The 27,197-nt window shown below is 52.0% G+C and overlaps 1 protein-coding gene across 6 annotated transcripts; it reads left to right on the top strand.

Annotated features, from left to right (window-relative positions):
- The first annotated feature begins 296 nt into the window (after nt 1–296).
- LOC149301388 (PHD finger protein 12-like) lies at nt 297–26,559 on the top strand. 6 transcript variants are annotated; one of them, XM_089484222.1, is made up of 15 exons: nt 297–616; nt 694–1,070; nt 13,881–13,953; nt 16,018–16,405; nt 17,214–17,334; nt 17,618–17,750; nt 17,885–18,049; nt 18,181–18,345; nt 19,191–19,980; nt 21,151–21,279; nt 21,667–21,810; nt 22,831–22,929; nt 23,222–23,304; nt 23,885–24,027; nt 25,206–26,559. In XM_089484222.1, exons 1-15 carry the CDS (start codon nt 551–553, stop codon nt 25,753–25,755), a joined length of 3,426 nt encoding a protein of 1,141 aa, XP_089340348.1. In that variant the 5' UTR covers nt 297–550; the 3' UTR covers nt 25,756–26,559. The 6 variants fall into 6 exon arrangements, with proteins under 6 accessions (XP_089340348.1, XP_089340350.1, XP_089340349.1 ...); XM_089484224.1 differs by having other exon boundaries at nt 23,885–24,023; nt 25,206–25,676; XM_089484223.1 differs by lacking the exon at nt 22,831–22,929.
- Nucleotides 26,560–27,197: the final 638 nt, after the last annotated feature.

The raw sequence follows: 27,197 nt of genomic DNA, 5'->3' as shown, positions 1-27,197 counted from the left end.
AGAAAGAGCTGGGGTGACGTGAGGAAGGGTGAATGACTGCGCATGCGTCATTCGAGGGGGGAAGATGGTTAGCATTGCGCATGCTCCAAAAATGGGTGTGAGGCGGGAGGCCATGAAAAAGGAGAGGGACGGCGGCGCATGCGCAGTAAAAGGGGCCGAACACCTCCCTCTTTCCCTCCCGGGCCAAACCAATTGATTCCAAAGAGCGGCTTTGCTATCTGTGCGCCTGCGCAGTGGCCGCCGTCCGTCTCGCGCATGCGCCCGGAGCGTCGGTGAGGGCGCCGTGCGCCTGCGCAACGAACGCGGCGGCAGCGGCGGCGGAGGGGCCCTGTCTGTGAGGAGAAGCGGCGGCGGCGGCGGCGGAGGAGAAGCGTCGCTCGGGCGGAAGGAAGCGGCGTCGGCGTCTGCGTCTGCGTCGGGTGCCGCCCCCTGTCATGGCATCCGGGCCCTCGGCCCCCCGGAGGCCTCCGTTTCGGGCGCCAGAGTCCGGCCCCGTCGGGTAGAAGGAGGAGCAGGAAGGAGGGTCCCGTCCGAGGGAGCAGGGCGCTGGATGTGGGAGAGGATGGAGGCCAAGACGGTGGTCTACGACCTGGACACCTCCGGGGGCCTCATGGAGGTGAGCGGGACGGGCTCCCGTTACTCTCCTTCCGTTACTCTCCTTCCGTTACTGAGTTCTTTCTTCTTGTTTCGCAGCAAATCCAGGCCCTGCTGGCGCCCCCCCGAAGCGGAGACGTCGCCGGAGGAGGAGGAGGAGGAGGAGGGACGGAGAAGCGGAGCCGGAGGACGGAGCGCGGCGGCGGCGGCGGAGGAGGAGGGGAGCCCCACCACTACCACCACCGGCAGCAGCACCACCACCAGCACCACCCGCAGCACCACCACCCGCAGCAGCAGCAGCAGCACCAGGGGCTCTCCTCCTCCTCCTGCTCCTCCTCCTCGGCCTCGGGGTCCTCGGCCTCCTCGCAGCGCCGGAGCGGCAGGGCCACCAACCACGACAGCTGCGACAGCTGCAAGGAAGGCGGAGACCTGCTCTGCTGCGACCACTGCCCCGCCGCCTTCCACCTCCAGTGCTGGTGAGTCCCAGGACTAGGCACCGGACCCGGCCTCTCCCTCTCCGGAGCCCCTCCGCGGCCCTTTCCCCCGCTGACTCCGCCTCCCTCCCTCCCTCCCTCCCTCGGGGCTCCGTTATCCGCCCCTGCCTCCGCCGCCTCTCGAGCCCCTTCGCCGTTACTCTTCGGTCCGCCCCTCCTCCCTTCCCTTCCCTTCCCTTCCCTTCCCTTGCCGCCTTCTCTCTTTGACAACATGGCGACCTCTTGCCTGAATAGGCGGCTGCTGCTGCTGCGCCATTTTGCCCATCTGGACTCCCTCCTTCCCTCCCGGGCGCCTCCTCCTCCTCCACTTCTCCGGGGCCTTTGCGAGGCTGGCGGCGGTCGGACGGGGCTGGGATCCCCTCCCCCCTCCCCCTCCTCCTGGGCTTCTTGCCTTCCTTCCTTCCTTCCTTCCTTCCTTCCTTCCTTCCTTCTCCCTCTCTCCTTTCTTTCCCATCTTCGTTCCTTCCTTCTTTCACCCACCTTCCTTCTTCCTTCCCTCCTTCTTTCCTTTCTCCTTCTTTCCTTCCACCTCCCTCCCCTTCTTCTTTCCTGTCTTCCTTCCTTTCATCCTTTCACCCACCTTCCTTCCTTCCCTCCTTCTTTCCTTTCTCCTTCTTTTCTTCCACCTCCCTCCCCTCCTTCTTTCCTGTCTTCCATCCTTTCACCCACCTTCCTTCCTTCCTTCCTTCCTTCCTTCCTTCTCCTTGGCCCACAGAGCCTGCAAAAGGCTACCCAGGCCACCCTGGAGCCGGGCACAAGGCCAGGCTCCCTCCTCCTCCTGCTCCCTGGGCAAAGAGGGAGAGGGAGCCCCCCTGCCATCCTCCTCCTCTGTCCCTTTGTTTTTCTTCCCTGGAGGTCTTTCCAGGGTCCCCCAGTGTCTCCTTGCAGAGGCCTTGCTTTTGAGGCCCATTGTTCCATCTCAGGGGAGCTTTCTCTTTGCAATGGGGAAGGGACCCCCTCCTCCTGTCTCAGGCAGGGGCCTGGTTTCCAGGTTTCCCCATGGGCCAGGTGGATAGGTTCAGTCCAGAGACCCCTGGAGCAGAGAGGCGTTCAGGGCAGAGGTCTCCAGGAGTTGAGGTCCCCCCAAAGACAGTTAACAACAACTACAACTGCTGCTTAGGCTTCTCCCGGACAGCTAGGCCTCAGGCGGGGTTGCCTTCTTCGCCTTTCTTTACAAACACAAACACGGATGAGAGGCCATAAAAGGCAGGAAGCTGAGAGCCAGCGTGGGGAAGAGGTTTGAGCCTTGGACTAGGACTCTGGAGGCCAAGGTTCGAATCCTGGCTCGGCCGTGGAAACCCACTGGCTGGGTTTAGGCAAGCCCCGCTCTCTCGGCCTCAAGAGAAGGCCATGGCAACCCTCCTCTGGACAAAGCTTGCCAAGAAAAAAGCCCACGGTGGGTTCACCTTAGCCTCAGAAACGACTCGGAAGGCACCAAATGACAACAAAAGGAGGCTAACCGACCCAGCTCTGCTGTGTTTGTATTCCTTTCCCTTGGTCTGGCTTAGTCGGTGGGAGCTGGCGTGACTGGGAGCCAGGTTTAGTCATGGAGCTGCGCGGGGGGAGAGAGAGGGAGACTTCTGCGCACAAGGTTCCTGGTCTAATGTGGCAAATAGTTTTCGCATTGCTAAACAAGAGGGAAGCAATGACCTTATCCAGGCCGGAGGCCTCTGGGAAGCGTGTGGTTTTGTTTCTGTCCGGTGTGTCTTGGGTTTGTTGCGCTGCTAGAAAGGCCTGTCCTGGGATGGAAGGGGGTTTGGGAGCCCTCTGAGGCTGCGCCTGTTCTGCTGGAAGGATATTGAGTGACTGCGAATTGGGCCTCTTTTGTGTCTTACTTGGGAAGCCCCCCCTCTCACACACACATACACACCCCTCTTTCTGTCAAGTAGAGCGTAGGCAGCTTTTTGTGACTTGCTTGTGCCTCCCTTTTGTGGGGTCCCAAAACCAGCCCCCGGGAAGTGTTTTGGGGCCGTGGGTCTGCGTCTGCTTGCCTCATGCCCTCCTCCTCCTCCTCCTCCTTTTGCTTATTCCCTTTGTCTCCATCAACATTTGCTTTAGTTTAAACTTGGCTTGATTGTATACACTTGCGACACAGAGAGGAGTTTTCCTGGGCTTTTGTTTAGCTTTGGTCCAGTTTCCTGTATAATCATCTGCTGACAGATGCTGACTGGGTTTTCCTTCTTTCCCCCCTCTCTCTCTCCCTTGCATTTTCGGATTTGGAGTTCAAGCAAAGTCTTGGCATGGGGAACATTTAAGCCCCGTGGCAGTGAATAGCCATGGTTCCCGCTGGCCTCCGGTTGTGAGCAGGGTGGGCAGGCTCCAGGTTTGTGAGTTCTCCTCGGCCTTATTTATTAACTACAACCCTGGGACCTAATACAAAAGGCATGCGTTCAGAAGGAAAGCTCAGGAATGTGTGGCGACGTCCAGCTGCACGCACCCCAAAAAGATGCCCTGGTTGCCCACAAACCAGGTATGAGGTGAAGGGTAGCAGGGAAGACATAGTCGGGGGTCCTTATTGATATACTACAGGCCGCCCAGAGGTCCTCTAGCAGATCCAGATCCAACTTGCACCCACCTTTGTAGGGGAGTAGTTTGGGCTTTTAGAAACCTGGCGTTCTCCGGTAAGAGTTGTGGGGAGGCAGGGATCCAGAAATGGGGCTAGTAGCCAGGCAGTGTCTCTAGCCGCCATGACTTTGTCCTGTCTCCTCCAGCTGATTCTTCTGGCTTGTTCCTCTCTGAAGAAGAGGTTACTGAGAAGGGGCAGCATTCATACCAGGCTGGGCTTTTGCTAGGAGACAGTTTCTTGCGAGTTATTACCATTATCATATTCCTACTACTACTACTACTATATTTATTTGTACCCCGCTTTTCTTCCAAAATTGAGATTCAAAGCATTGTCTCTCCCTTTATCTGAGAGGTTATTTAAATCTACTGGAATGTGAGGAAGGGTTGTTGTTGTTGTTGTTGTTGTTTTGTCCCTTCTTTGGACTACATTTCCCAGAACCTCCCCCCAGCCATCCAGAGGAGTCTGCCAGCTGCAGTCCAAAATGGCAGCCCTTTCGGTCTCTTGATCTTCGGTGGTGCTTCTAAACTTTTGAGACTTAGCTCCAAGGCTGGGAGCAGAAGGTAGGCCTGCGTTGGCTCTTTGTGGCTGGAGGTGACCTGTCCTCTTCGCTTGGCCTCGTGGTCTGGTGGCTTCATGTCTCTGAGGGGGATTACAGTTGGGGAGCGTGGCCCGTTGGTTGGTGTGCCTTTTGCTCAGGCTGACTCCTGTAACCCTAACCCTTCCAAAATGCCAAAGAAGACCATTGTTTTCTATGGCACAGGATGGCGGACAGAAGACCCTTTCTCTCCACAACAAACCTCTAATGTAGCTTAGGCTGAGAGAGAAGGATCCAGCTCGCTCTGGGTTTCTCTGGTATTTGAACCCGGGTTGCTCATAATCTCTCCCCCGTCTGCTCTCCTATTTACATACACCTGAGTCTCCCTGGGCCACTCCTCTGTACTCAGACCACCTTGCGCCATTATCCAGGCCTGAGCCAACATAATGTTGACAACAGAGCCATTCTGTGGCCAAGGCAGTCTGGGTTTGCTTTTCTTTGTCTCTGCAGCAGTTTCTCTGAAGGGATGGACGGCATTTTAAAAATAACTGCTCTCCTTCTTTTTTGGAACAATAACGTGGCAGCCTTGTTTCCCCCCTCCATCCACCCCTTTGCTTTGTGTCTCCTCCCTTTGAGCCCAGATGCCTTCTCTCTCTCCTTTCCACGTTCCCAAAGTGAACTTATAATCTTGTGGGTGAATCCAGACCACTGAAAGGCCATGCCCCTCCTAATACTGACTGATTTCACTGCGGGATTGAAAGAACATCACGGAGGGCAAGAGAGCTTGGGCTGTGGCTGCGCAAAACAGGTAATGACCAAAATAAATAAATGAGGGCTGACTGGGGAATGCGGAGCAGATGAGCCGGCTTTTCTCCAGACTGTGAAAGCCTCCTCTGCTACAGTTAGTGAACTGGGCTGTCCAGCTAGGCCAAATCCCATTTATAACTTCTGGGGGTTGGGGTCACTGCGCATGAAATCCATTCAACTTCCTGCGAAAGAGTCCTCCTTAAAATAGTTTTAATGCCCATACCCTACTTCTGAATATCTTCTCCTGCCACCAGTTGTTTCTGTGAGTCTTCCTGCTTTCCAGGCCTCGGCCTCCGCTTGACATTTAGCGCTTGACAACCGAAGAAGATAGTCTAGTCACTTAAAAGCACCCCCAGCCATAACCCCCGGGGTCCGTTGTGGTTCCTTTTCCTGTGAGTCTGCCTCATTTTGAAATGTGAACTGCCTTCCCTGCCTCCTGAGCTAGCCCTTGAATTGCAGTTCTTGTGAGTTGTTGGCCTCCCTCTCTTGCTCTTTGTTCCACCTGTGCGGGAGCTGTCTCCAAAGCGCAGCGTCAGCGGCATCGGCGCTCCATTGGTGAGCCGTGGAAGAGCTGCCACCGTCACCAGTGGCTGGGCAGAGCCCTGTGCCGTAGCAACGCCGGCTGCAGTGCAAAGATTAAATGACGGATGAAGCATTGGGGGGTTTGGGATGTCACCGGCGCCCAGTAAACCGTTCTGAAAGGAGGAGGAGAAGGAGGAAGCATGTTGTGTGGAAGTGCATTAAAGCGAAACTGTACTTCCGTTGAACCTGTGAACTCTGTGGTTATGCTTTAAGCCTGGCTTGCCCAACTGTTTTTGTTCCCATTCTTCCCTTGTCCTGATTTCAGACATATACTCCGGAGTCTCGACCATGGTGCGCATGCTCTCTTTCTTTCCCTCGCTCTCTCCCTGTGCCTGGAAAAACATTTCCAAAGGATTTTCTGGTCTCCAGAGGCACACCCTTCCCTACGGATAACAGTTAGATAATGAAGGCTTACAGTTAGTTTGTTGGGAGGGAATTCTGTGCTCGGTGGCAGGGCAGATTCACCCCCTGTGGTACAAAGATTCACTTTGGGATCTCCATTAATGGACTGGAGGGAAGCAAAAAGGCAAGGTGGATGGGGGAGTTGAGGGGTGACAGGATGTAAATCTTGGCTTGAAACCACCAGTCCCCTCCTTGGCTTGCAGCATTGGTTGCTCCTCTGAGTTGTGTTCCACTCCTCTGCCCCACAGCCGCTTAGCCTTAATTTTGAACGGAGCCGGCTTTAGTTATGCCCAGCCCGTGGTAAAGGGAGCCATGCCCTGTGAATATAGCTGCTTCTCTTGTCGTTTCCCCCTCAACAGGAAGGAACTGGCTGAAGTGACTCAACCTCTGAAACACCACGGTTTAGCTGCCACAGTTGGACTTGCGGGGTCCCTTCGCAAGATAGCTTTTCAGAGACACAAGTTCACACTTCCTACTTCTATGGCAGGAGCGGGGAGCCTGTGCAAGCCTTTCCTTTATTGCAGGAGAGCGGGCGTCTTGGCCACCCAACACAAAATGCATTTGTGCCCAGGCCAGGGAACAGTTAGGCCAAATGGCGCCCTGTGGGAATATGGCAGGCGTGAGGTCATTCGCTGTTGCCTTGCGGAAGGAAAAAGGGGGATGTCTGAACACTACCTTCCTGCCTTATGGGAACTGCTTCGGTGTGTTTAAAGTATCTGAGGCCCTTGAAGGTAAGACTTAACTAAAGTGGTCCAAAGCAGGTAAAACACCAAAGATTCTGCAGCTTCCTGCTTGCTTTTTCTTTTCTTTTCTTCCTTTAGCATGAAGAGGGTTTATTTTTCTTCCCTTTGATTATTGGCGGGCAGAGAAACGAGAAAAACCAAACCATCTGAGAGTTTGGCCTAGTTTGAATGGGCCTAAAACTGAAACATGTAACCTCAGAAGGTTTCTGTAGGCTTTTACAGATGCTGAAGTTTGCACAAAAGGACCCTGTCTCAAGCTGGGCATTCAGAAGAGCACCCAGGCCGGCCTGTGGCGCCAACCCTGCGCACCTTGGGCCTCTGGAAACGAGTGGTTGTAATTAAGAATCCAGGCTTATTGTAACTTGAGCCCAGCTTTTGCTGCACTGGGCTGCCTTTCTCTGGGGCAAGGTGGGGGGGGAGCAGAATTCCACCGTTTCTGGTTTGCAGCTTAGCGTTGCATACTTTTTAAACACCACTGGAAGGTTCTGCTCTTGCGTTGCTAAAAAGCAAGTCCTGAGCAGATCCCAACATAAACTGGCAAGCTGCCTCTGAAAAGGATCCCTGGTGGATTTGCCCAGCTTCAGTTGCTGCTAGTTATAGAATATGAGCTAGCCGAGAGTTTGGCCCAGAGAGCCAAGGCCAACTAGAATGGTTTGTGTTGGGCTTGATCAGGAAAGAGCAGCTTCAAGGGGTCAGACAGCTGTGTCGACCCGCCACCAACCCCCCAGGAGTTGGGCCATCGCCATCAGAAATCAGCAGTGAAGGATGGGAGATGTACCATAGAGATGCATGCAAGACAGAGCTTCTCCTTCTCATCTAGAAATCTGGATGCTTCTTGTTTGTTTGTTCTCCATATAGAGAATGCTGTGCTTTTCTTCCCATCTCTGGGCCCTTTGGGGACTCTGCAGATGACACTGGATGTTGACTGGATTGCTCCTGCGTATCCTCTCTGACTTTACAGAGCCCGGTTGCCTCCCTGCTGATGCATACGACTTAAGGGCAGTGAAGCAAGTTGGGAGACCGCAGAAAGGCAGGTAGCGGAAAACTCATCTTGGATCCAGCCAAGCACGAGTAAGGGCTGATTACTCGGCCTACTCTGTCCCGGCGATGGAAGCAAAGGAGCAAGCTGGCAGGCATTTTCCTTCACCAGTGCATCCTCTTGGTGTCACCCAGCAGACCTTTCCGGTGTGGTTTGGGGCCTTTTGTGCTCTGGCCTAGTTGGAGATCCACGCAAAGCTCAAGTGGCACCTTGTGTGATGTCTGCTTGACATTTTGAGGGTAAAATCTCCCACAGCCATCAAGACTGAGATTCTGCAGTGCCTGCAATTCAGTCTGGAGGCATCTGGGGCAGGATGACATTCACTTTTTAAGGCTGGTGGGTGCAGACAAGGCGCCTGATCAGAGTCCACCACCCCCTTGTTTTGCTGCAAGGGGGCAACCATTGTCTATCTCTTTCCTAGAAACTCTCATGTGGAGAAGCCTGGTGATTTGGAGGTCTTGCAAACTCGGGTCTTGCAAATCAAAACAGCCGTGGCTTTCTCAATGGAGTCCATCCAGCTGTAGTGAAGTCTTCCTCTTTTCCTACTGCCTTCCACTTTACCAAACATTGTTGTCTTTTCCAACTATTTGTGTCATCTTGCAATATGTCTGAAGACTAAACAGCCTCAGTTTAATCATCTTGGCTTCTAGGGAACATTCAGGCCTGATTTGCTTTAGGACCCATTGATTCGCCTTTTTAGCAATCCATTGTATCCAGAAACCCTTTTCCAGCCCTTTCTTTCAAATGGGTTGATTTTTCTTCCAATCAGCCTTCTAAATTGTATGTTTGTATGGCAGAGCTAGAGGACAAGAGCCTTGTTCTTTCCATCTGCTGCTTGATGGAATGTCAATTGAGGGAGAAGGAAGGCCTGATGGATCTGGAATCCACTTAACAGGTCTGCTTCCCTTCAACCCTTTCTGCTGGAATGAGGCAGAGACTCCCGGGAGGAGGTTGTGGAACAGAAGTGATAACAAAAAGATGGAAGCAGATCTGAGCCACTCGCCTTGGGAGTCGGACTCCCTCGCCTGTGGCCAAACTGGGCTTGCCAAAGCACTGTTCTGATTCAGAGCATCTAGCAGAACTTTTTATGTGCTGGGATGGGGATGCCGATGCCGGCTCCAAGGGGGAAGCCTCTCTGAGCAGGAATGTCTTGCCACGTTGAGCTCTTGGCTCAGCCGTCCTCAGCTTTCCCGGCAGAGGCTCTGGGATCCACACTCCAGCTTCAGAACTTGGCACCCTCGCTCAGCCTCAACAGCTTTGCTCTCAGATTCTGCGCAGCCCACCTCTGGCTCTGCGCGGTTTTCCTGTGTGCCTCCTCAAAGCGCCGCGGAGGCAGAAGGAAATAACCCTGGCAAAAAGAGGCAGTTTTGAAGGAATCGGAGCAACTGGATCTCTCTGTGTGTTTTCCTTTGCTGTGCAAATAGTTTTGTTTGTAAAGAGTTTGCCAAAGGTGGGGGAAAGAGGAAAATGCTGGGACTCACTGCTGAGGTATCTTTACCCCTGCCATTCAAAAAAGAAGAGAAGGAAAGGCAGATCTTTCAGCAGCTGGCTGGAAGGAAGTCAGGGATCCTGTCCTGGAGCTTGTTTCTTCCACTATCAGCCCAGTCACTCTCTGCATTTAGCAATGGCCCAGAGGCACCACTGCAGCACACAGGCACCCACATACACAAACACACACACCAACCACTCCCTGGATTTGCCTGGCAAGTACCGTCTGCTCTCCTCTGTGTCCTGGCCTGTCAAGCGGAGGAGCTCATCTAGAAACTCTCCTTCGAGCTAGAGCGGGAAAGGTTTGATTTATAGTACCTACGCCAAAAAATAAAGAGGAGGGCCTAGGAATGGATGTTAGTGCATTTGTCTGGTTCACCGTGTGGAAGGGTCTGCCTGCCTTGAGGAGGGTTGGGGACAGAGGGACAAGTCAGCTGTAAATGTTTTCTGCTTTCTGGTGGGTCTGTTCCACTGTGAAACTGCGGCGGCTATTTGCATGTTTTGGTTTTAAGTACTGTAATGCCTTGTCGACTTGCAGCAGCAGCGTGCCAGTTTCGGAGCAAAACAAGGAGAGATTGAATGAAAATGGTCTTCTTGTTTTTCAACCTACTCCTGAAAGGTCTGTGGTTTTTCAGGCCTCAGAAGGAGTAGTTGCCTACTGCGTTTCGTTTAAATATCGCCTTTCCTCCCCTGAAAGGATTTTGGATCAGTTGGCAGCCTATATATAGAACCTGGAGCAGGGCCATCTCAGAAGAAGTGGAAGGCAGCCCCGGCTAGCCTCCAGGGAAGGCCTTGGCCAAGCGGGCAGATGGGCTGGGTTTCCCAGAGCTCCATGTCAGGTGGGGCAGGTGTTGGGGACCAGGAATGGGATCCTTAAAGCCTAGAGCAATGCTACTCAGATATGGAAGCCCAAGGACAGATGCCAGCCCATGAACTATTGGCTGTCACTCCACGGTGAGTTTCCAGGAAAGGAAGAAACAGTTATAGTTAGTGGCCACAGATATGGTGCCAGTCTGCGGCATAGTGGGCCAAAAAACCCTGTTGGTCCTGCAGATGAGATAGCTTAAGAAGCACGAATCCTGCTTGCACCAAAGTCATCCCACCAATTTCCTTGTCTTCCTTGTGCGCCACCCTCCAACAAAGGAAGGGCTCCCAGGAGCATGTGTGCCTTGATTTCTGCGTGGCACAGTCTCCATCTGTCTTGGCTTTGAAAAGGGCAGGTGGATGTTCAGTGCCCGAGTTGGAGAGGCAGGGGCTCTCCCTTATGCCCAACGACTATGCTTCCTCCTTCCCTTTTGGTAGGATCCTGACAAAGGTCTCCACTGTGCGGAGGGGAAGCAAGCCATTTCCTAGTCATTAATCTTTCCATCTTGGGAAAGATGTGCCATTTCCATTTCTCTGGTTGTGGCCAAGAATGGTAGGGCAGGGGGAGGCTGCTGTTTGTAACAATGTGAGCCAGAGACAAGGGTTGCCAGTGTGTTTCTTCATCATGATGGGGGTGTTGTTGTTGTCCGCAGGTGTTTTCACCCTGTAGGCTTGGGGGAAGAGCACCGGAGGGTTCCTCAGCTGCTACACACCACTCTTGCTGATGTGGTGTGTTTGTGTGTATTTTCTCAGAGAGACCCACTTGTAAGATGCTGCATTGCTTATCTATCAAAACTGTGGTAGGAGGCTTTAGGAGAGACCTAGAAATTACAAGCTGCCAAGGAAGGTTCCTCTTCCCTCCCCACCTCCTGAGTTGGGTGCTTTATGTGGCAAATATGTGAAATGGCTGGCAGCTTTCCAAAAGTCATACTCTCTCAGACTTAGGGGAAGGTAATGGTGGCAAACCTCCTCTGGGGAAATCTTGCCAAGAAAACCCTGTGATAGTTTTGCCTTAGGGTCACCATAAGTCAGAAACAACTCGAAGGCACACTACACAAGGCTCAACCCCAAACCTCACACCTCTCCTTGCAACCCTCCCAAATAGCAGGCACCCGAAGGAGAGTGGGCCTCCTCTGGAAGGGATAGTTGGGTCTGGATGCTGGTGCTTTGAATCTGAGATGGTTTTCTGTTAGTGACAACCATGCAGCTAGTCTGCTTTGGGTCTCAGTGCTGGAGGAGGTGAGTTTGTGGGGGCAAAATGGTGGGACCCAAGAGGCCTCTGCATTCTCTCTGTCTGTAGCAGCTGGGTCAGGTGTGTTGGTGCATGCAGCCTTCTTCCTTTTGCAAGCCGGGTCCCGTTCCAGCCTGGCTGCCTTTTGTTCTCTTCTGCTCTGGAATGCCACTCTCATACCACAGGGCCAATCAATAGATCGGCTCCAGGTCGCTGGCAGCCTTCCCTTTCTCAGATCTTGGGTCGCTGCCTGCCCTGCTTCTCAAATCTGCCTTGAGGTAGTCCATGATAAACTCTGCTAGGCATGGAGGGCGGCTGTTCATTTCCGAGAGAGAGAGAAAAACAAAGCCACGCACTCGGTTTCTAAAGCCTCCCTGGCCCCTTCCGGGTTATTGTGGCTTTCGGGCTGGAGAGTTTTGTTGAGTCTTTCCACTGTCTTTGAAACCTCCTGCTGCGAGGTCAGGCAGCCACAGAGGCCTACCTGTGGCTTTTGCCCCCTTTTCAGGCTATGCGGCTAATAGATGCGTTTTTCTCTGCCTTCTTGGGGCTGCCTGGCTTGTATTCTCAAGTCCCCTTGGGCTTCTTCCCTGGTTCCTGAGCTGTGCTCTCAAAATGGCTACCCGGCCTCCCGCCTGGTTAATGTGACTGAAACAGGAAGCTTCAGGAGCTGACAGGCAGGAGGTATTGCTTCTGCTGCTGTTGCTGAGCCATTTTACATCCGTGGGCCGTATTGGAAGAACTCATCCGTGAGTTAAGGCTGGAGCTGTGCTGGCCAGCTGTGGTACCTCAGCCAGCCTTCGGAGGAACAAAGTCCCCTCCCAGTTTCCACATCTTTGGCTGGCAGGCCGTAATTTCCTAAGGAAGCAGAGGTGGTGTGGCTTCTGAGTTAGTGTGAACATCAGGCCGGCCCTTTTGGATGATGGGAGCCATTGCAAAAATGAACAAGACAGCCCAGAGGGAACATAGGCCTGTGGCTTGAAAGGGGAAGAGCTCTCTACCTGTCTTCATACTTCATCATTTGAGGGCAGGTTTCCCTGGCAGCCATTTGGGGAGGTGGAGTGGGCTTATTGGAGACGCAGGAAGGTAACCAGGCGAGGCCTGGCCTTCTGTGAAGAGAGAAGGGGATAACTGGTGGTGGCATTTTAATTACTTGTTGTCAATCTGCAGATATTTGGAATAAGGAAAGAATGGATGAGCCCAGATGGATCGCCTTGGTGGATTCGATGTGCTACGTGGCTTCTTACCTCTGACCTTTACAGGGCAATAGCCCTGTAAGGGTTGGTCCTGAGATCATGATCAAGCCTTGAGGTGCCAAGATATTAATGTGTTGGTCCTGAGATGGTGGGTATCAAGGCTTGAGGTGCCAAGAACAGCTTGCCTAAACACACTGAGCAAGTTTGCAGCAGTGGGGAGATTGAACCGTGAGCTTCTTGACATGCAGTGCATCTGTTTCTCTTTGCCTTAGCTATTGTCCTGAGCCTGGTAGACGTTTTGGCTTATTTGAGGGCTGGTGTTTTGGTTGGGGGTGACTTAAAGCTTCGGGTCAGCAGAGCATTTTGCTCTGAGTCTTGCAAGCAGGGAATCTTCCTGCCTTTGAAGCTTTCCTGTGACAACCTTGGGGCTAGTCAGGGGCAGAACTCCCCCATGATTTCTCAGAACGGGTGTTTGGGCATTTACTGCAAAGTATAGCTGGCATATTTGTACATCACATGTTTTCCAGGAAGCCCAAAGCAGCATGCCCCATGTTCTCCTCGCCACACCCCCTTCAGGTGGGTCAGGCTGAGACTAGCAAGCTCCGTGGAGGGTCCCTGGCATCTTAACCCTACTCGGGACTGACTTATTTGGTGGACCCAAACAGCCCCCAAAAGAAAATATAATGGTAAATCTGTTTGTATGAAGGCAGCGGTCCAAGTTACGGCTGCTACAGATTCTCACAGCTGTTCCTCAGTAAGTCTCTCACATAAGATCACACAATTGTTGGAGAATCCAGAGTACTTGAAATTAATCTTTCCGTAGATTTGAGACTCAGGCACTTTTGTTGAGTGTCATAAAGGGCAGGCTGTCAGACTTTTGGAAGGGAGGCTGGGTAGTCTCTGTCTGTGGAAGGTGACTGGGACTGAAAGGACTTTCTTTTTGGGCCATCGAAAGACTTGCTCGTCCCCCGGTGTCCCCCGGTGTCAGTGCCCACGTGCCCCATTCTTTTTACTTTCTCCAGCAGCCTATAAAACACTCCCCCACTTTCTCCTCTAGCTTAGCTTAGACTTAAAACAGTTTTGGTTCTCCTCACTACAGCCACCCATGGCAATGTATGGCATGTGCATTTTGTATCTGTTCTAGTTCTAAACTGATGGGAGTGGGCAATGGGGAGGCCTCTGGATGTTGTGGGACTGCGACTCCCATCAGCCCAGCATGTGGCCAGTGGTGAGGAGCATCCAGCAAGATCTGGAAGGCCATCCTCCCCTCACCCTTCTGATATTGTTGGGAGCTCATCTGGTGCGTGTCAAGTAACCGCCTGCTTCTTCTCTCCTTCCACAGTAATCCTCCGCTGAGCGAAGAGATGCTGCCTCCGGGGGAGTGGATGTGCCATCGCTGCACCGTGCGCCGAAAGGTAAAGATGCTCACCCACCCCTGGATGTGCCGTGGGGGACACGTTCTGGGCCTTGTTTGACGGTAACCTCTTTACATGGGGCTACCATTGAACAAGATGAAGAAGTCAGGGAGATTGTTTTACAAACCTTTTAGAAAAGCTAGACAGGGCTAATGCCTGGACCCCTGGAAGGGGGCTGGCTTTGCCAAGGGCAGCTCTGCTTTCCTTCCAGAGCCAAGGGCAGCTGTGGGAAGGAGCAGGCGGGCAGCAGGAGGAGAGGAAGCCTTTCCCCCTCCCAGTGACGCCCCAGGCCTCTCCCCCTTTCAGCCTGGCTGCTTCATTCGCTCCCAGTTCCTTCCGGCAGCCAGTTCGGAAAGAATGAAATGACCTCCCACCGTTTCCATGGCAGCTGAAGGGGAAGTGATGGTCTGCCTCCCTTCTTGTCGTGGGAAATGGGGTGAGGGAAGCGATTGGGCTGGGCTCCAACTTGTCACCAGAGAGGCCTGCCCTTTCCGCCAGCCAGCCCCAGCTGAATGCAAATATTGACTCTGAGGGCTGCCAGCTTGGGCTGCGCTGGGAGGGAAAGGAGGATGGGCAAGGCTAATGGGAAGTAAATGCACAGGATCTCTCTCTCTCTCTCTCGCTCGCTCTCGCGCGCGCGCGCACACACATCAGGGATTTTCTTCAGAAATGTCAAGTTTATAACCAGTGCTCACTCTCTTTTTTGGTGGGGAGAGCATTCTCCAAGTCCGTGTGTTGCTCAGGTACCTCTTTGAGCCATGACCCTCTCCTAGGACTATCAAGGTTACCGAATCCCAGCTGAAGAGGCTGGAGATGGGTTGCAACATAACTGCTTTCCCTGCAGGAAGTCCTGGCCCCTCTGCTCAAGGAATGGAGACGGCTCATTTTCCACCTGAGATTCTGGAGAGCGTCTGCTGCCTTGGTTTCTAAGGCTTGCTCTGTCCTCACATGTTCCTCAAGGCCTCTATAGCTCTCTGTGGCTTCTTCCTCATGTTTAGCCCATGGTGGGGGCCCTTTGACCGTTCTCCTCTCTGGCTTGCCCTTGTCTGATGCTTGGCAGGGAGCTCCAGAGTGCCATGCTCAATACTCAGGACCCTTTTGGGTTGAGAGGTGGGCAGCCTGCTGGCCTCTCTGAAAGGATGCCAGTGCTATGGCCTCCTGCTGTCCCTCAGCTGACTTCTCTTCCCTACCAGTCTCTACCCCTGGCATGTTTCCTATGGGCAGAGCCAGGCTCAGTGAATGGGAAGTGGGTCTTTCGTAAGGGAAAACAGAGTCCCAGTTTCTTTGCAGCTGAAATGTTTCCGCTTTTGCTGACCCATGATGTGTCGTCTCGCCCTTATAAATAACAGTTCCAAAAATATAAAACTTGCATGTTTTTGAGGGTGAGTAGAAGGGTGTGTTTTCCAGCTATGAGGCACCATGTTTTTTGGGTGCTTTATTCCCTTTATCTGGGATCCTCCTAAGTAAGGAATGCTTTGCGTTGCATGAGGATGAACCTTGCAAATGGACAGTTGGCAAGCCACTTTCCCTATTGAAAGCAGGCCTCAATAAAATGCAGTGTAAAAAAAAGAGAACTCAACAACATTAGTAAAACAAATAATTATGTATTTTCTCCTCTATAGTGCCAAGCAGACATATAAAGCACTCATTCCCATAAAAGAGAACTGAGAAAAGGAAACCAAGCTCAAGAATTGCAGTGACATGAGAGACTGTGCATTTCCTACATAAAAGATCACCTACTGCATAGCTTTTAGAAAGAACATAGGAGGAGTAATTATACCTTGCCTTAAATGTTTTATTGTTCATTCTAAAAGAGATAAAGCCATTTTTTTTCCAGAAGAGGACACTTTGGGTTGGGAGGGGTGGAGAAACAGGAAAACAAATGGGCTCTCCCCCCCCCCCCCATGTTTTAGTCCAACTTATTAGTCCAACAGGATTTTCTCTGCAGTGGCTTTTAATTGAGGGTTCGGGTCCTTAAGTTATACCCTTTTGGGCTGCTGGACAGGGATTGTCCCTCTCTTTCCCCTTCTATTGAAGCATATTTTATTTCCGCCTTGCTTGCAGAAGAGGGAGCAGAAGAAGGAGCTTGGGCATGTGAATGGGCTGGTGGACAAGTCTGGGAAGAGGACGGCCTCCCCCACCCGCGATACGGACTACTTGGAGCGTGGCGGCAGCCTCCGGACGCTCTCTCACGCTCGGCTCTTGGAGCGGAGGGCCAGCCGGCCGGGCACCCCCACCTCCAACGCCAGCACCGAGACCCCCAACTCGGAGCAGAACGACATGGACGAGGACATCATTGACGTGGACGATTACTCTGTCCCCATGGCCGAGGCGGACGGCGGGCAGCCCCACCTCAAGCGGCCTTTTGAGCTGCTCATTGCTGCTGCCATGGAAAGGAACCCCACCCAGTTCCAGCTCCCCAACGAACTGACCTGCACCACCGCACTTCCAGGTGAGTGGCCGGTCTTCTCTGTCCTGGGCCTCTGCTCTGGCTCTTTGAAAGCATGCAGGTGGCAAGAGTGGGGTGGCTCCCTTGACCCTTGCTTCAGGCAACAGCATGTGAACCAAGGAACCTCAGAAAAGCAGCTGGAGTGGGAAGCCGTCTGGCTCCTTTTCAGGATAGGTGGCCGCTGTGCCCTCAGTGTGGCCTTTGCAATGGTGATGCCCGAGGCCACTTCTTCAGGCGCCAGCACAGGCTGAGGCTCTCCTTTCTTCCCATCTCTCTAAGTCTCACTGGTACAAAGCTGTTAAAGAAAAGCTAGTGATACAAAATATGGAGAAGTCACCTAAAACTAGCATAACTGGTATAGAGAAGAGATGGGGGTGAAGATGGAAGTATATCTCTCCTACTATCCCCACAAAAATATGAGACCCATTTTTATGCGTCAGATAAAACCTTTGGGTTATTGATAATGCAAAATGAATTAGCAAACTGTGGAATATGGACTTACGTATTAATCATAATTGTATGGTATTAATAATAATCTTTTTTTCAAGAGCATTTGTAAAAAAAACAATTGTAAAAACAATTGTACAAAAAATGATTTGTGAAAGCACTGAGAACCTAAATGACGGTGGAGAAGAACTGCTCAGTTCACTTACTGTTTATTTTAGGGAAAGCGCACATCTTGTAAAAAGCTACTAGACAAATAATGTGTATCAAATGTTTTTTTTCCCTAGTATCTCTCTCACACACACACACACACACACACACATATATATATATAGGCAAACTGACCCCTTTCTTTCTTCCTCGTCAGGTACTAGTAAGAGACGGCGGAAGGAGGAAACCACTGGGAAGAATATCAAGAAGGCTCAGCATGAGCTGGACCACAACGGATTGGTGCCCTTGCCGGTGAAGGTCTGCTTCACATGCAGCAGGTATCTCTTGGGCAAGTAGGACTGGGCAAAGGGGCAGGGTCCCTGAGTTGGATCGAAGGGCTGCTTGTTGCAGTGCAGCATCATAGTAAGATGGTGGGAGCCAAGAAGGTCCTTTTCTCTTTCATCCCACACATCCTGTGGACTTCTCTCCAGGCATCTCCAGCTCAAAAGAGTAGCGGGTGGAAAGGAAAGAAGACCCTGCTCTGCCAGTCCTAGGCAAGCTTAGACCAAGACCAAGGCAGTTTCCTCTCCCACACTCTTGGTTTGTCTCTCCCCTTTTCAGGAGCTGCCGAGTGGCCCCTCTCATCCAGTGTGATTACTGCCCGCTCCTCTTCCACATGGACTGCCTGGAGCCTCCTCTCACAGCGATGCCCCTTGGCCGCTGGATGTGTCCGAATCACATAGAGCACGTGGTGGTAAGCCAAGGCACAGCACCCTCTTTCCTTCCCACATGGGTGACCCCTGGGCACGGATCCTGAAAGCTCAACTTCCCCCTTTCCCCTGCCCTGTTGGCTGATAGGGAACCCAAACCAAAGCCTTGTGTCTACAGCTAAACCAAAAGAACATGACCTTGAGCAACCGGTGCCGGGTCTTCGACCGCTTCCAGGACACCATCTCGCAGCACGTGGTCAAGGTGGATTTCCTGAACCGGATCCACAAGAAGCACCCACCCAACCGCCGAGTGGTGCAGTCAGTGAAAAGGAAGGGGTTGAAGGTAGGCAGGATGGCTGTCACACTGTTCTCCACATAGAACTGCATGGCATGGTCTAACCAGGGGGTGGCAGCCTTGCCAGCTGTGTGGCAGAAAGACTGACTGGCTCTCTGTTCCTCCTCCTTCGTCTACAGGTCCCCGATGCTATCAAGTCCCAGTATAGGATCCCTCCCACGCTGCTGGCGCCTGCGGGAATCCGAGATGGGGAGCTCATCTGTAACGGGGTCCCCACAGAGCCCTCCTCGCATTCGCACCTTTGCAATTCGGAGCACTTAGCCACATCGTCGGAGCAGCAGGAGGTAAATGCCTCTCTGGGGGCGGCTGCCACCCTTCTCCTTGTCTACATGTCTTGTGGGAGACTCACCTTGGAGCAGAGTCCAGCACTGGGTTTTGTGGAAAGCCTTCCTTCAGGTTGTGAGAGGAGCAATGCCAGAATCTTCCAGGAGGTGTCAGCCCTGTGCAAATGCAGAGCTTGGAAATGGAGCTTATTTTATCTTTTTGATGGTATTTATACCCTGCCTTTCAGCCCTAAAGGGCTTGCTTTGCAAGTCCCAGCATTTCCACTGCCAGCAGCATCTGGGTTGAGTGTGTCTGTGTGGAAGGAGAAGATGCTTCTCTTGCTATGATGATGTCTAGTTCGACTAACAAACTCATTGGGGAGTCCCCATCTCATCGGTAGCCTAAGTATTGGGGCAAGGAATCTGTTTTCACTCAGTTCTTCTTCTGCAAGTTTTGACTTCAACACTCCCATGGAACTTTTGTGTTTGCTGGCTTTATTATAACTCCTATGCACTGCACCTCCCTCCAGTGAAACCTTAAAATGCTAATTGCAACACCTCAAGCAGCAGCCAAAACTACTTTAAAAGCCTGGGAGCCTAAAAGGTATCTTTGCCTGCTGCTGAAAAGATGACAGAAATGGCCACCCAGGTAAGGGAGAATTTCACAAGTGGGGCAGAGCAGTACCACTAGGGACCGTGGCTGTTCCATGGACTCAGGGGAGCCCTAGCAGAGGACTTTGGAAGAGCATTTCAATGCCTGTGTGGAACTTGTGGCCTAGGAAGATATGCTTCCTTGGGTGAGGGCAGCCTCTGCCATGCTTTTCCTTAATTCTCACTTGTGGCTTTTCCTTTTCTCTTGCTTCCAGTGGTTGTGTAGCATTGTTGCCCTGCAGTGCAGCATCTTGAAACACTTATCTGCTAAGCAGATGCCTCCACCTTGGGACTCAGAGCAGGCGGAAAAGGCTGATGTGAAGCCGGTCATTGTCGCTGATGGCTCCCTGGCCAGCCCTTACCAGCCGGCTGACAAGGCGGGCATCCCTTCCCTCTACTTGGCCTCTTGCTCTCCAGGGATTGCTGCCACCCAGAACTCCTTGCAGGAGGATGCCCACTACTCCTCCACCTGTAAGGACAAGACCAAGAAGGCCTCCCCTTGCGGGACGTCCAACGGCCCCAATGCAGCCCCAGACCTGAAGATCAACGGACCCCACTTCTACAGCGATGCCTCTGCCCATTTGATGGAATCTGCCAGGCTGAGCGGACAGAGTGGAAGTGGTGCAATCCCAGTCTTATCTCATCGGCAGCAGCCGTGGCCCCGGCCCACCACTCCTCCGGTGGCTTGTGGCCTCCTCAACCACATGGCCGGGACAGTAGTGAAGACAGAGAATGCGACGGGCCCCATCTCATGCACGCACCGGGGTTCTGCCACGGGCATGCCAGCCTCTCTCCCTTGTGCCAGCCTTGATGGGGCCGCCAGCACTTTGCAGAGGAAGAACGTGCAGACGCAGGTGGGGCCTCTGATGGCTGCGGACCTGGGAACAATGGAGTCTCCTCTGACCGCCACGCGGGCGCTGACCCCTCCTCAGGCTGCCATGGGGGACGGCAGCATTTCCTCCATTGGAGCCGCCCATGGCTTTTGCTCCCCGGCGCCTCCTCCAGGTGAGCAGAGAAGCACGGGGTTGTGGTGCCTGTTATACACTCGCCACTGAGCAGCCTCGACCAGCAAACAAACAAATCCATTCTTTTTAAACAAATGCGAGCATTTCAATTGGTTACCAAACAAAGCGTGTTGCTCCAACATGGCATTTCTTCCATGCCAGAGGTCTTTTTATCTTTGTGCTGCATGTTCCTCGTGGGTTGGACCTTGCCCAACCATCTTGCAAAATTGCTCTGTGTGCTTTGAAGTTGTGGGGCGAATAAATCATGCTGGAGCTGTTTTACTCTCATTCCAAACTCAGCCAGCTCCTTGCAAAGTACATAAATTTGGGGATGAAAATGTTGCCATTTTGGAGATCCAAGTTGCAGGGCTTAATGCTGAGTTGATGATGCTCTTTGGCATGTTATCCAAATAAGTAAAAGCCCATTGTTGCTTTGCCCTCCAAGAACTGGGGAGCTCCTTCAGATCATGGTTTTGAAGGATCTGCTCCAACCACAGTTTGTAACAAACCCATGTCATGGCAAAGACTGGTCCTAATAGTCAGAACCCCTATCCCATCCCACGCCCCCAAAAACCCCAATGTGCATGGGAGGTAAAGAGAGAGGCCGCTTCCACTCAGCCAGAGCTCTGTTGCAGCAATAGTGCCATAGGTGCCATACTTTTTAACCAATAATGATCTCTCACAGAACCTCGAATGACCTCTCAAGGAACCCCCAGATTCCATGCAGCCCTGGTCCAGAAAGTGTGGCCAGAACAGTCCCCACCTTTGTGGTGGCTTTCCAGTGCCAAAAGACACTGGTTTGTGTGTGTCTGTGTGAAATGTGACACCCAGCTATTCTCAGTTGTCAGGAGTTCCCTCATCCTTACTTTTTAAATACATTTTCAATTTAAAACCTAGCCCATCTTCTCGCCAGAATGGGGTTGTTGAGTAGGGCTTATGATAAAATCGGTGACAGCACAAATGGCAGCAATAATCTAAACTTGACTGTTGGTTTTGACCAAAAGCGACAACCATGTGGAGATGGTTCTGGGAGCGTAATCTCAATGCTGAAAGAGGAAGTGCTAGGATTGTAGTACCAGAGGGGACAACTTGTAGTTGGAAGCGGGTGAGGAGGGGTCCATTGAGACCCCTGAGAATCCTCACCAGACTTTTTCTTTCCTCCCTCTGCTAGATGGCAAGGCCAGCCCCAACGCCCTACCCATCGGCAGCATGTTACTGCCCCCCTCCTTGCTCCCTTCCAATTCTTCAGCCACGTTGGACCTCACCAGTTCCTTGAAAGCATTAATGGATGGCAGCGGAGGTGAGTCTTACCTCTTTCTACCCCAATTCCAGGGAAAGAAGAAGTGGAGAGGCAGGCTCTCTGTGCCTTTTGGTCTTCTCTGTTGTGCAACCTCCATTGCAATCTCACTGTCTCTCAAGGCATTATTTAGCCTTATCTGCCATCTCTTGGGAAAGATGGCTACACCCAGCGAGAATGATATAGGGGTTGCATTGCCTCCCTGATGCTAGGTTGCAGAGGGCTGGAGGCAGTCTGTTTCACACTTGATAAAGGGGCTGGCAGACATCATCCTACTGCAGTTAACTTCAGGTCATGGGTGCTGGTCCTCCTTGCCACCTGGCAACTCCCAAAGCACCTTTGAGGTTTCCATCCGCCCTCTACTTAACAGCCATCTCTCTCCTTCCACAGAGATTGAAATCAATATGCTGGATGAGAGGTTGATCAAGTTCCTGGCCTTGCAGAGAATACACCAGCTTTTCACGTCCAAGGTCCAGCCTTTTGCAGGCAACGTTGGTGCCCAGCAGCCCAGTCCTGTGGGTCTTCCTTCTGAAGGTAGCAGGCCAGACACTGGCATTCTCCTTCTCTTCCTCCCTCTGCTGCTCTTGGGCACAGGCACAGTTTTGAAAAGGCCTGTCCACTCTACAGTCACATCATGCAGCCAAAATAGCACCTAAATGGCAGGAGTGAGTCACAGACTGGACAACCCAGAAGGGGCAGCTAGCACACTGAAGGAAGACCCAGTCTGGGATGTCCCTTCCTGTGTCCTGAGGGATAAGTCTTCCTGAGTCATTGGGAGACAGAAGAAGCCTTCACCCTCGCCTGGGCCTTTGCACATCTGAGGTTGCCGTCCCTTGGGTCAGACCATGAGCCTCCAGTAAGATGGAGAAGGGCTCCCCTGGATAACACACAGACTGAGCAAGATGTCACAAAACCCCATATTTGTGGCAGGGGGTGCACCCTCCATAAAGAAATGTGCCCATTGTGTAATTTAAGAATGTGGACAAAATGTTAAATTTTCAGAGAGATCCATGGCTAGGGTTAATTGAAATTAATACATTTATTTAGTATTGGGGAAGAACACTTAACTTGATAGTAGTTGCGCACAGATTGTCAGCCCTGCATGCCATGAATTTCAAGTGTTCCCTATTGCTGTCCTGAAAATCTGGCAATGCTGCATTTGTATGACCTGTTCCCTGGAATTTGAGGCTATGAGGGGAGGGCTGCCCGCTTCTACATGCAAAGCATTGGGGACTGTGCCTACCCACAAGTTGTGATAAAGCAGGTAAAGCACATCTCTGTCTGGTCTTGTGTTGCTTCCATTTGGATGCATACTCGGGTACAGGCTTTGACCAGTGGTTCCTTTCCTTGCTGGGTTGAGATAAGTTGGTAGAAAGCAGTGCCCTAGTTGGACAGCATGAGGAAGACAGGAAGCCTCCTCTTTCTCCTGCCTCTGCTCACTTTTGCAGATGGGGGGAGTAAGATAAACTAAACAGAGGGGTGTGGGACCCAATGCTCGCAGATGGTGGGAAACACGGGACCGTTTGGATCCGAGACCATCTTTCTGTCTTGCAGGGCAGGGGAAGGAGGTGCAAGCCCGAGCCGTCTTCTACCCTCTGCTGGGGATGGGCAGCGCTGTGAACATGTGCTACAGGACTCTCTACATTGGGACAGGCAAGGCGCGGCTCATGGGGGGTCTTAGCGGGCCCAAGTGGGGACCTGTTTCTGGGCCCCTGTCAGTGCCACCCAAGTTGGGATGTGCTTCCAGGCCTTCTGGGCAGGAGAGTGGCCTTCTGGCAGGCTTTTCTGTCCCCTTCTTGCTGAGGAACTGGAGGCTGAGCTTGTCTTCTGGGAGTAGGCTCCTGCCACGTTCCTGGCCACCGCTTGGAAGTGGGGTGTCTGCTTGTATTGGAGCCCCCCGTGACCATGGGCCCCCTCTTAATCCTGACCTTCCTTTTTTTGACAGGAGCTGACATGGATGTGTGCCTTACAAACTATGGTCACTGCAACTATGTGTCGGGCAAGCACGCCTGCATCTTCTACGATGAGGTGGGTTGTGGGTCACGGTGGGCACTGCATAAAGGGTATGTAGATGGGGATGATGTTGGTCTGTCTTTGGGGAAAGCAGAATCAAGCATCCTTCCATGCCTGTGTGTGTCGGAGGAATCCATAAAATCCATGGGGTTGTTATTATTATTACGCTTTATAAAGCGCTGTAAATTTACACAGCACTGTACATACAATCAATTAAAATAGATAAAATAAACCTGCCTATGGCATAGATTCTACAAAAATAATTAAACATAATACATATTAACATTCAAACAATAAAATATAGGCGACAGCAATTAAAATAACATTGGATAACAATCGTGTCATGCCTGGGAACGCTTCCCTGAACAGTATTGTCTTTAACTCAGTTTTGAAGCTGGTTAAAGAGGTGATGCACTGTGCTTGTGGGGAAGGAGGTTCCAGGAGTGAGGGGCAGATCTGGGATGGCGCAGTGAAAACCCTTGGCCAGGACAGCAACCCTTGACTACCAGAATGGTAGTTCTTCCCCTTTGCCCTCTGGGTTATTGGGACTGGCGGTTCCTGTGGTGTGACGGGCTCTCCTTTTCCCCTTTGCTAGAACACCAAACATTACGAGTTGCTCAACTACAGCGAGCATGGCACAACCGTGGACAATGTCCTATATTCGTGTGACTTCTCTGAGAAGACTGCTCTCATCCCTCCCAGCAGCATGGTAGCCAAAGTACAGAGTGTGATTAGTAGGTATTCTGTATATTCTGTATGTTCTTACCCTTTCTCTTATATACACACATTTTCATACACAGTGCCAGGTCCCAATTGTGCCGCCAATCCGGGACTCTCAGGAAGGAATCCATAAACCAAAAAGATGCAGCAGCTGAGACAAAATCACAGCAAATCCCCTCTCTTTCTTTTGCATCAGGTTGAAAAATGCCTTGTTTCCGAGTGTCTTAGCTCTTGCTGCCTGCTCCTCATTTATGTCGTGATCTGGTCATTTAAGAAGCAAAACGCTTTTTAAACCGTAGGCCTGAACAGGAACCCTCAGAAACGTGTAGCTAAATCAGACTTTCGGTTGTTGGAGGTTGGGTTCTAGCCACTCCCAGTTAGAAAAAGGAAAGGAAACCCTCCAGAATGTTTGAACAGATTGCCATATAAATTCAGAAAGGATGTTGACAACTTTGAGCGTATCCAGAGGTGAGCGACCAAAATGTTGAAGGGTCTGGAAACCATGCCTTGTGAGGAAAGTCTTAGGGAGCTGGAGATATTTAGCCTGGAGAAGAGATGTTTAAGAGGTGATACAAGCCCTCTTTAAGTATTTGAAGGGCTGTTACACTGAGGATGGAGCAAGCTTGTTTTCTGCTGCTCCAGAGACTAGAACACGGAACAGTGGATGGATGCTCCAGGAAAAGAGATTCCAGCTCAACATTAGGAGGAACTTCTTGACAATAAGAGTTGTTTGACAGTGGAACACACTCCTTCCTCGGAGAGTGATGGAGTCTCCTTCCTTGGAGGTCTTTAAACAGAGGCTGGATAGCCATCTGTTGGGGATGCTTTGATTGTGATTTCCTGCATGGCAGAATGGAGTTGGACCGGATGGCCATTCTTTGGATCTCTTCCAACTCTATGATTCTGTGAAATTGAGCCAGCATCATTAAGTTTGTGTCACACAGCTTGGATTGTCCGGCTCCCGGAGTTTGGTGCCTGTTTGTACCTTCCAGATACTTTGGACAGCATTTTCCATCAGCCCCAACTAGCATAGGTAGTGGTGATGTTGAAGAGATAGTCCAAGACCTCTGTCTGGGTGCGCTGGATTGCCTAACTCCTAACTAGGCAGAGAACGTGCTTCCTCCGCAGCCTTCAGATGACACGGTCCTCCCTCATCGCTTTCCACCCCATCCATCCTCTGTCCTTCCTTTCCCCAGAGCGCCACAAGAGCCGGAAGCAGCAGCAAGAGGGAGACCCGCCACCGAGTCAGGAAGCCGCTGCCGCTGCCGCCACCGCCGCCGCTGCTGTGGTGATGAGGGCGCAGGCCCAGGGAGCGTCTGCCCGGCCTTGCAACTGCAGAGCCAGCAGCTCCAGCTTGATCGGGGGCAGTGGGGCCGGCTGGGAAGGGACAGCTCTACTCCACCACGGCAGTTACATCAAGCTGGGCTGCCTCCAGTTTGTCTTCAGCATCACGGAGTTTGCGACCAAACAGCCCAAGGGCAGCAACGGGGAGGCCTCTGCCGGAGCCCAGGACTCAGACTTGGACGAGAAGCTCCCCTCCAAAGCCCATCAGGTGCCAGTGCTGCGTTCCAGTTCGGTGCCCTAGGCGCTCCGAGGGATGCCGTCCGGACGAAGGAAGGAAATGCTGCCGCCTGCCTGCTTGAGAGTGAGAGAGACACGTCGGACATGCCCAAACCATGTCTGTCCGGATCTTCTTTCCCCCCTCTATGTGGGCTACAGACTCTTGGCGCCCTTTGCATGAAATGAAGAACTTTGAAATCCTTTTTTTATTATTATTATTATTATTATTGTTTGCTCAAGTTTTAGGGGCATTTGCACATATATTTGTACTATACATTTCATTTTAAAAGAGAGAGAGAGAGAGAGAAAACCGCAGAGGAAACTGCAGCGGCTGGAGTCTGCGCTGGCAAGAGGGCCGGCTGGTGGACGTCGCCCGGCCGCGCACTCCCCCCGCGCAGTTGTAAAATAACCAGAAACTTGTTCTATTTTGTGCCAGTGACAATAGTTTTTATATTAAAAAAAAAGAGAGAGAGAGAAATACAGTTTTCATACAGCAAAAAATCTATACAATTATCATTGTTTTATTTAATGTAAAGAAAAGATGTGCTATTCTCATGCCGGTTTCTTAGTTTCCCTCTCCCCTCTCCGCTGCCCGTCTCCTCTTTTCCCAGCCGCAGGGAGAACAGAGAGGGTTGTGGGTTTTTTAAACGGTTTTCCTGGCGTCCGCCCTGTTTTCCGACAATGAGGAAAGTCTTTGCAGGGTCCTGTGTAAATACACCCGCCGACGGCAATTTTCCCCCGTGTTTTTTAAGCTGTGTACAGTACTCCATGTGGTTTGACGTTGCCTCCGGTTGTCTGTTGTAGCAAACGCGTTTCTTTGTCGTAAGCCTGTTTTTTGTCCTCCTGTTCCGACGACGCCCTCCTCCTCCCGGCCCCAACCTATTCTCTCAGTTCTGATGTACAGAAGTAATTGCAATGTTTTAGGCTTACAGAAACCTTTTTTTCCCCTTTCTTTCCTGTATTCTGTATATAAAACAACAAAGTACGGCACTTGCTGGTGTCTGCCTGTCTGTCGGCCTGAGCGCCTCCTCGGTGGCTGGGGGTCCGGTGGGCGGCTGCCCTTCCGCAGGGTCCAGAGCTGGCTCTCCTCTGCCCCCTTCGCTTGGACAGGAGCCAGCAGCTTCTCCTTCACTGTGTGAAGATTTGGCAAGAGGATGCCCTCTTCTTCCTCCTCCTCCTCTTCCTCCTCTCTGGGGTGCCATCTTAAGCTCCCCCGTACCCAAATTTCTCCCCTCCACACAACAGGGCATTCTTGCAGGGCATTGCGGAGAAGGGCCAGGAGGTCTGCTCCCGGCCCCTTGGCCTCGACGCGCTCCGCGACGGAGACGAGAATTGTTGCTGCTGCATTCTTAACCTTTTTAACGCTCACGTTTGCATTTGGAAATCCTTACGCTTCTTTTTTTTGTATGAACAGAAAGCATTTGAAAGGTTTCGCGACTGTTCCAATGGCTTTAAGTCTGTATAAATAAAACGTGTATACTAGTATTTAAACGTTGCGCAGCCAGGCCTGCGCTCTCCTTGTTTTGCTTCCGTTCTTGCCCTCTGGAGCATTTGCAAAATGGTGGCTTCTGCGCGTGTGGGATGGGAAAGTGCCAAGAATTGTATTCCATTTATTTTCCCGTTCTAAT

Source organism: Sceloporus occidentalis, unplaced genomic scaffold, assembly GCF_023333645.1.
Source record: "Sceloporus occidentalis isolate IW3139 unplaced genomic scaffold, rSceOcc1.0.p SCAF_21, whole genome shotgun sequence".
Lineage (NCBI taxonomy): Eukaryota > Metazoa > Chordata > Lepidosauria > Squamata > Phrynosomatidae > Sceloporus > Sceloporus occidentalis.
This window is presented reverse-complemented; position numbering and strand designations above follow the sequence as displayed.

Bases quoted from the DNA above. Each gene is read 5' to 3' on its own strand.
- LOC149301388 (XM_089484222.1), top strand. From the start codon at position 551: ATGTGGGAGAGGATGGAGGCCAAGACGGTGGTCTACGACCTGGACACC. The intron at 16,406-17,213 runs GTGAGTGGCCGG...CTTCCTCGTCAG, and splicing joins CTGCACCACCGCACTTCCAG to GTACTAGTAAGAGACGGCGG. The intron at 17,751-17,884 runs GTAAGCCAAGGC...TTGTGTCTACAG, and splicing joins ATCACATAGAGCACGTGGTG to CTAAACCAAAAGAACATGAC.